General features: G+C 47.6%; 2 protein-coding genes across 3 annotated transcripts in view; both read right to left on the bottom strand.

Annotated features, from left to right (window-relative positions):
- The window catches only part of Ift172 (intraflagellar transport 172), a 40,440-nt gene extending 37,893 nt beyond the window's left edge, over positions 1 to 2,547 (bottom strand). The window contains exon 1 of the mRNA XM_004627399.2: positions 2,388 to 2,547. Coding sequence (XP_004627456.1) covers positions 2,388 to 2,426 — 39 coding nt within the window. The 5' untranslated portion in view covers positions 2,427 to 2,547. The remainder of the gene's footprint in view (positions 1 to 2,387) is intronic.
- Positions 2,548 to 4,369: 1,822 nt separating this feature from the next.
- Fndc4 (fibronectin type III domain containing 4) lies at positions 4,370 to 7,203 on the bottom strand. 2 transcript variants are annotated; one of them, XM_004627398.1, is made up of 7 exons: positions 7,015 to 7,203; positions 6,728 to 6,871; positions 6,537 to 6,652; positions 6,104 to 6,308; positions 5,576 to 5,665; positions 5,167 to 5,291; positions 4,394 to 4,996 (listed from the first exon to the last, which is right to left on the bottom strand). In XM_004627398.1, exons 2-7 carry the CDS (start codon positions 6,810 to 6,812, stop codon positions 4,961 to 4,963), a joined length of 657 nt encoding a protein of 218 aa, XP_004627455.1. In that variant the 5' UTR covers positions 6,813 to 6,871; positions 7,015 to 7,203; the 3' UTR covers positions 4,394 to 4,960. The 2 variants fall into 2 exon arrangements, with proteins under 2 accessions (XP_023566924.1, XP_004627455.1); XM_023711156.1 differs by lacking the exon at positions 5,167 to 5,291 and having other exon boundaries at positions 4,370 to 4,996; positions 7,015 to 7,188.
- Between the last annotated feature and the right edge of the window lie 9 nt (positions 7,204 to 7,212).

Below are 7,212 nucleotides of genomic sequence, written 5' to 3'. Positions count from 1 at the left end.
AAAGAAAAGAAAAGAAAAAAGTGGTATGATAATTTGGAGAAGCCTCAAGTAATGAAATTAAGCTTTGAGGGGTCCACCAGGGAGATGGCGCAGTAGGATAAGTGCTTGACTGGCAAATGCAAGGATCTGAGTTCAATCCCCGGTTCCGCAAAAAAAAACAACAACAAAAAAAAAAAAAGAAAAAAAGAAATTAAGCTTTGAAGAATGAATGCAGTTGGGTGGGGAATTGACTGTAACTGAATGAATAGCATGACACAGAGCAAATGCTGGTCAAGAAACGGTAATTCATTCTTGGTGAGCTACCTCCTAAATACATAGGAGAGGAGAGTGCACGGAGGACACATCAGGAAGCTCTCAAGCTGAGCTAAGGCATTTAGCTTAATTAGCAGGAAAGAAGTAAGACAATCGAATGGGGAGTAGAATAATTAAAATATGTATTTAGGATGAACAATGCCACCCCACCTTAACTATCCACTTAACATAAGCACAAGTTAGAAGAGATAATTACAACAGTGAATTATTCTAACCATATCTGTCCCCACACCACCCCATAGCTCTAGTCAGGTATGATTCTGCCAGTAAAAGTTTCCTTAATAGGAATTTAAAAACTTAGCTTCTACCTAATTGATTAATTTACTGGGATTTAGAGTTCTGGTTCAAAGTATTGCTACTTTTTACTCTGAATCCACCTATCTTCAAAGTCAGAAGGCTCATTTCACCAAAATCTTCAAACTAGAGCCAGAAAATAACCTCACAACAACTGGCATCCTCTAACTCTGCATTACATTAGGTTAGAAGGGTCGAGGGCTCTCCATCAATCTTGGCTGAGCATCCTGGGCATCTGGCCCTACCTGCATCATGACATCATTTTACTTTGAGAGACTGAAGGATTCCATTTTCAATTTTTCCATGATAGCAAAGAAACTTTTAATTTACAGATTCAGGTGCAGCTTACTGAACAAGCAGCACAACTCGCTTTTGTTCGTATTTCCTATATTCTCCAAATGCTAAATCCTCTGTGAAGCCTCTTGAGTCCCATAATCAATTAATTGTCCTTTCTCTACAAAATGCATTATGCTGGACTGTCATGAGAATGAAATGAGATAGGGAATAAAATATCACAACTAATCTTTAACAAGTGTTTCTGTATGGTAAACATTTTGTTAAGTGCTTGACACCCATTATCTCACCTTACCTCATAATTCTGAGGTAGAGGCTATTATTCTAATGCCCCTTTTATGGATGGGGATACTGAGGCATAAAATGTTAAGCAATATGCCCATGTTATATACAGTTTGTAGGTGGCAGAACCAAGACTTAAACTCTGTATGTTTTATTCTATAGTCACAGTCCTAATGTCTTTAGTTATGCTGCCCTGGTATATATTAAGCACTCAACCACGCAGATACTCTTTATTAGCTTTGCATTAGCCTATTGTTTCAAATTGTTTGTTTATTTGTTTGTTTTGAGACAGGGTCTTGCTATGTAGTTGGGGCTAGCCTTGAACTTACTAGTAGCACAGGCTGACTTCAAATGCACAGCAACTCTCCTGCCTCTGCCTCCTGATGACTGGGATTACAGATGTGTGCCACCGCCCCAGGCTCCTTTTGATTTTAAATGTCCTTCCCTCTTGTCTATCAATTTTCACAATGCTTTTCAGTTTGTTTTGTTTTGTTTTTTGGTATAGGGACTCGAACTCAGGACCTTGAGCTTGCCAGGTAGGTGCTGTGTCACTGGGCTATATCCCTGACCCCTGCTTTTCAGTTTATAATGCTCTTTTGTATATACTATCTCATTTAACTCTCTCCCAAGTCCTCGAAAGTTGCTATTATTACTTTCATTTTCCAATATGCTGAAAGAGATTGTGTGATAAATGCTAAAGTTAGAGATACCAGGCTTTTTAGTGAACTAGAACTTGAAGTCTGATCTCAATTCCAAGACCCACCCTTTCTTCTCCATGTTTTAGTTTTTCCCCTAGTGAATCTCAGGCAACAAATCTTCATCAGCATGAAGGTCCAGTCTCCCGCCCTCTCTTTTTAAGGATTGCACCTAAGACGCTTAGTTCATGTGGTGTAGATTCATATCCCACAAATGTGCCCCTCCCTCTGGACAGAACCTCCGAAAGTCAGGGGCATTCATGCGAGCGGTTTCCGATCCCTAAGAGCACCAGCACCGGTACCTGGTACTTAACTGATGCATGAAAGCTACAGTCATCGATAATCTACATCGCCTACTGAAAGCTCCATCCGTAGAGCAGAGTAAGGATCACTGCTACATCCTTTAAATTCTTCTGCACACTGTAGGCGCTGAGCATTATAAACTTCAGTTCCCCTACTTTTCTTGGAAGGTACTGCGGCCTGGGAGGGAAGAGGTTCGGAACTCCTCACCTGAGGGCTCAGCAGGGTCCTCAGGTGCTTCAACTGCATGACGCACACTTGTCTTTCAGATGCTAGTAGACAGCAACAGCTCCCGTGGTTACCCGGACAACCTGCCAAGCAGCTACTGCGACAGCCAACAGCAGCTGACGCAAACGTGACCTGAACGCAACACACGTCGCAAGGTCATGCACGTCTTGGGTTCGCGACGGAGCAGACAGAATGTGCGCAAGCGCTGTGAGAAGGAGGGCAGAACCACGTGAGGCTTGATGTGGCCTCTCCTCGACCAATCCCGTTGCTGTATGCAAACTAAACCAAGCCACGCCCACAAAGCCTCCGGCAGACTTCGGTTCTACGTAATCATAATCGTTGTCTTTCTTACTCATTGACCGTTGACGGACGGACGTGAGCTTTGCTGAGTGCTCACTTAAATTCCCCAAACTCTGAAGGGAAAACAGCCGTTGCTAGGACGGGCAAAAGCAGTTGACAGTCTCGAACCCAAATAAGTTATAGGACTTGCATGGAATCACAAGGCTAATATAGTTTACAGACAGGCACTCATGTCGCTGAGCTATACCCCAGCTAATATAGTCTTACAGATATTTATTCAGTATGTATCTGCTTGGTTCCGTTCATAATGACCACACATATTGTTTAATTGCCTTTTCAAATTGAGAGTTATTAGTCCCAATTTACCTAACGGAATATTCAAGAGACCACTTGCCAAAGTAAACAGACTGTAAAGAGTAGACCTGGGGTTCAACCCAGAGCTGACAGATTTAAATTTTCCTTACATTCTTTCTGAGGTCTTAGCTAGCAGTCTCCGTGCCAGGCTGCTATACCCCATAAAACTCTCCTGTCCCAAGAAATGGTTTCCAGAGTCCAAGAGATAAGTGTTTTGGAAGCAATGGCCAGGGACAGGTAAGGTATCCCCTACCTAGACTTAGCATTGAGTAATGGCAAGTTGACTGCTGCTTAGTTGGAATGTTTTTATGGTTCAGGTATCAGGACAGACCATAGCATGGCTTGCTTGTGAGGTTTTAGGCTTGCAATACCTTAAGTAGAAAAGGACAGTGACTTTTTTGATCTTTATGTGGATTGGGAGTCCCTTCAGAATTCTTGGTCTAATTTCTTATTGGAAGGCATATTTCTAATATACCAAATGGATTGTAATACAGGAAAGGGGTTATGTCATAAGCCCCCTCTGGGACATCTGAGGTTGGGAAGACCTGTAACCTTCCCAGATTCTGGGTACAGAAGCCTCTCACGACATAGCTGTGTCAACAGTTTTATCTCCTACTGCCAACTCCCCCTTGGAAATGAGGAAAAAGTAAAGGACACTCCTATTTTCATAGGAAACAAATAGGTTCCAGAGCCCAAATTATAGTTCCTTTATCCCAAATTGTCAATTTTATTGCCAGAATCTTCTTCTGGCTATTATGGCAGATGATGATTATAAAATCATGTTGATATTACAATTATTATTGATTTTATGAACAGAGACAGAGATGGAGATGAAAAGGAAAACAACAGTAGCAAGAATAGTCATGAGAACACTCAGGCTGGAAAGAAGCATGTGGCACTGAGGGACCTGCTAATGTAGCTGCTCTGATTACTCCCAAGACACACAGTCCTTTTCTGGCCCATCCACCCACAATGGATGGAAAAGTCAGAAGAATGAACAAGGAGTTTGGCCAGTGATATAAGCAGTGAAAATAAACTTCTGGCCCTCTCATGTGACATAATAGTTCCTACCAGTATAGGAAGAACTTGTACCTTTTTCTTTTGTCCCCCCACCCCTTGCACCCAACAAAGCAAAAGAAACTAGGCCAGTAGTCTTCTCTGCCCCTTTTTCCTGGTCCCTTCCCAGCGATTTCAGGCTGAAGAATTGAAGCAAACACTTTACAATGAGTCTGCACCTCTCAGGTTAGTGGTGATGTTAGGGGGCCATGGAGAATCAGGTGAGAGATGGTGGGGAGATGTCTTCAGCATACCATACAGTGTACCATACAGTCCACTCCAGTTTGCTCAAGAACCTTTATTGGAAAAGTGTCCAAGGAGTGAGATCACCAGCAGCTGGGTGGGCTACCAAGTGAAGGGGAGCACCGGAGGCTCCATGGAAGACATTGGAGTAGTGCAGTGTACCATCTGCCTCTAGGCCCAGGTGATTCTTTTTATTTTTAGGGGAGGATGAGTACCCATAGAAACATCCCTTTCTGAGGCCCAGAGGCAAGATGTCAGGATAGCAGGGGATGCCAAGTGTCCTGATGTAGGTGAAATGGGGCCCCCATTTGGGACCTAATGGGATAGGGTTAAACAAGTGACTCTCCCCTGGACCTGGGGGATGGGAGAAATGTTCCATCTGAAATCCACTCTCCAGGTCCAGGGGTGCAGACTCTAACAGACCTACCTTCTGGCCCTGCTCACAGTGGAAAGAGGATGGGTACCAGCCTGAGATCTTGGAAGTACGCCCTCTGGGAATCTTGGGCAGATCACCATCTTAGGCTCTCCCTGACCCCATCCCCATCCCTATGCTGTTAGTACAGCTCTCTTCTGATTCCATTTTTCATCCAAACGCAGTTCACTCAAACATCGATGGTGTTGATAGATGGTGACTTTTTCTGTGAAAGAGAATGGACTGGGTCTCTAATTTCAGCAAAGTAATAAGTGCTACCCTTTCTCCTGGGCCTCTTCCATCTCAGATCTTTCCTGCCTTTCCTTTCCCCCTTTTCCTGCCCCTCTCTGGCCTTTCACTTTCCTTCCCTCCCAAACTCCCAGGCCCCCACATCACCTGTCTTGTCCCTACTGGCCTTCCCTGAGGACTCTGCTCCGGCCCCTTCCCTTTCTCCTTGGGGTTGTTGTTGGAGTCGTTGTCCTTGATGATGTCATACTGACGGCAAAACAGCCCAATTACAGCTGAAACACAGCAATAGCATCTAAGCCCCCATCTCAACCTCTCCACTCACAGCTTTGAAGAGTAATGAGATACACAACTTCTAGAAAATTTAAGAATAAAATCCTTGAATTCTTGGTACTCATGCAGTCTTTATTTCTGGGCTCTCACCAGCCTCCCAACCATACCCTCTCAATCAAACAGCTCTCCATTTCATGTTTCTCCATTTTCTCCTGACCTTTGCCACCTCCCATCTTCATTGAGCCCTCCCCACCACCAAGCCCCTGGTCCCCCACCAGCTGCTCACCAGCCCACATGAGCAACACCACCACGATGATAACCACTTCCCCCGTCTGCAGTGGCTGCTCTCCATCCAGACCCTCCACTGTGATGTCCCCTGAGAAAAGAGGAAACAAACTCCAAGTCATAGAAAATCTGCTGGGAAGCTGGGTCACATATAGAATAGAGATATGGGGGTTTGAGTCTGTTTGGACCTGTCAGTGTTGGCCCTGGAGTCCTAGGGTAGCTCCTCTCTGGGAGAAAGTCTTTGGTAGACAGGTGGTTAGAGGCCAAAAGGTAGGAGGCCTGCAGAACTTGCTCATGCAGGATATGATGTACAGCTGTGTAAAAGGAAGCGGCAAAGCCCTTCCCCCAAAGGATTCATTAGCAGTCTGTCTATAATGGATCCCTGCCCACCTGTTTTTCCTTCCTTTCCTGGCAGTACAATGAATTAAATCATCTATTTATCTAAGCTAGACGGTTGGTTGCTTTGGGGAGGTAAATACGAATAAAAACCAAGTAAAAAGCCAGGAAATCCATTAGTACAGGCCCTCACCTGGGCTGGAGCTGTTGGAGGGCAGCCGGTCAGAGCCTTTGAGAGTTCGGAAGTGCACCCGGGGCCCCGGGGGGCTTTCTCCCCGGAGGCCGATGCTCCTGACCTGCACTGTGTAGTCGCTATCTTCAGCCAGACCCCACAGGGCACAGGCCCTAGTGGTGGTGTTCACCTCCCGGATCACACGCTGCCCCGGGCCATTCTGTCGCTGCAGGGAGATGAGGGGAGAGGGCAGCCTCAGCCCAGGCTCGACCTGGGTCTCTGGTGTTGACCAGCATTCCAAGGGAGCAGGATGGATAGGGAAGGCAGGGCCAGGGCACACCAGCTCCCAGATGCCCCCAGCTCTGGAGGAGAGTTGGAGTGAGGGTGGAGGTAACTAAAGGAATGTTTAGAGATCCAAGGACACAGGTTGGGGAAGCAGACGGGTGATTCATACTTGCTGGGAAATGGAGTAGCCAATGACGATGTTGCCTTCTGGGACATCCCAGGACACAGTAGCAGAGTTGGCTCTGAGATGGGTGACCGTCACATTCACAGGAGAGGGAGGTCGGTCTGTGGGTGCCAAGGTGTTAACAGGTTTCCCCCACACAGCACCTCTGGTTGACCACCACCCTCATTCCTTCTCACCTGCTCTCACGAAACCCAGGTCACAGCTGACCAGCAGGAGGACCGTGGGGCTCAGATATGGGGAGAGGGGCATCAGGGAAGCCATGGTCCCACCGATTCCACTGGGGGACACTGGGGCTTGCGCTTGACATCCAGGCGGAGCTCCTGGAGAAGAGCAGAGTTGTGGGGGGTCACATGGTGACACGGTGGACAGCAGCTTCCCCAGGCTACCGGTGCCACAGCAGCCCCCGTTTCCCCAAGTCTTCCCCACCCCCGCAGAATCCCGGCACCCACGGGCGCACACCCACCTCCGCCGGTCCTCGCAGCCGGTCAGGCCTCGGGGGGCTGCTCGGCGCCCAGGGGGCGGCCCATCGCCCGGCTCGGAGGCGCTGCCCCTACCCCATCCCAGCGCGGGCCGGCGAGGCAGGCGGCGCGGGCCGAGGTGCTGGCCGAGCACAGAGCGGGGTGCGCGCGGGCGGCGGGTCTGCTGGGCCCCCTAGCGCGGG

The sequence above is a fragment of the Octodon degus genome, unplaced genomic scaffold (genome assembly GCF_000260255.1).
Source record: "Octodon degus isolate 3935 unplaced genomic scaffold, OctDeg1.0 scaffold00019, whole genome shotgun sequence".
In the NCBI taxonomy this organism is placed as follows: domain Eukaryota; kingdom Metazoa; phylum Chordata; class Mammalia; order Rodentia; family Octodontidae; genus Octodon; species Octodon degus.
Note: the sequence above shows the minus strand (reverse complement) of the source record. Positions and strands in the feature narration are given on the sequence as shown.

What these genes read in the sequence shown, in the direction of transcription:
- Fndc4 (XM_004627398.1), bottom strand. Translation starts at nt 6,812, where the DNA reads ATGGCTTCCCTGATGCCCCTCTCCCCATATCTGAGCCCCACGGTCCTC. An exon ending in GCTACTCCATTTCCCAGCAA is followed by an intron (nt 6,309 to 6,536) that starts GTATGAATCACC and finishes ATCTCCCTGCAG; the next exon opens with CGACAGAATGGCCCGGGGCA. An exon ending in GGTGTTGCTCATGTGGGCTG is followed by an intron (nt 5,292 to 5,575) that starts GTGAGCAGCTGG and finishes GCTGTGTTTCAG; the next exon opens with CTGTAATTGGGCTGTTTTGC.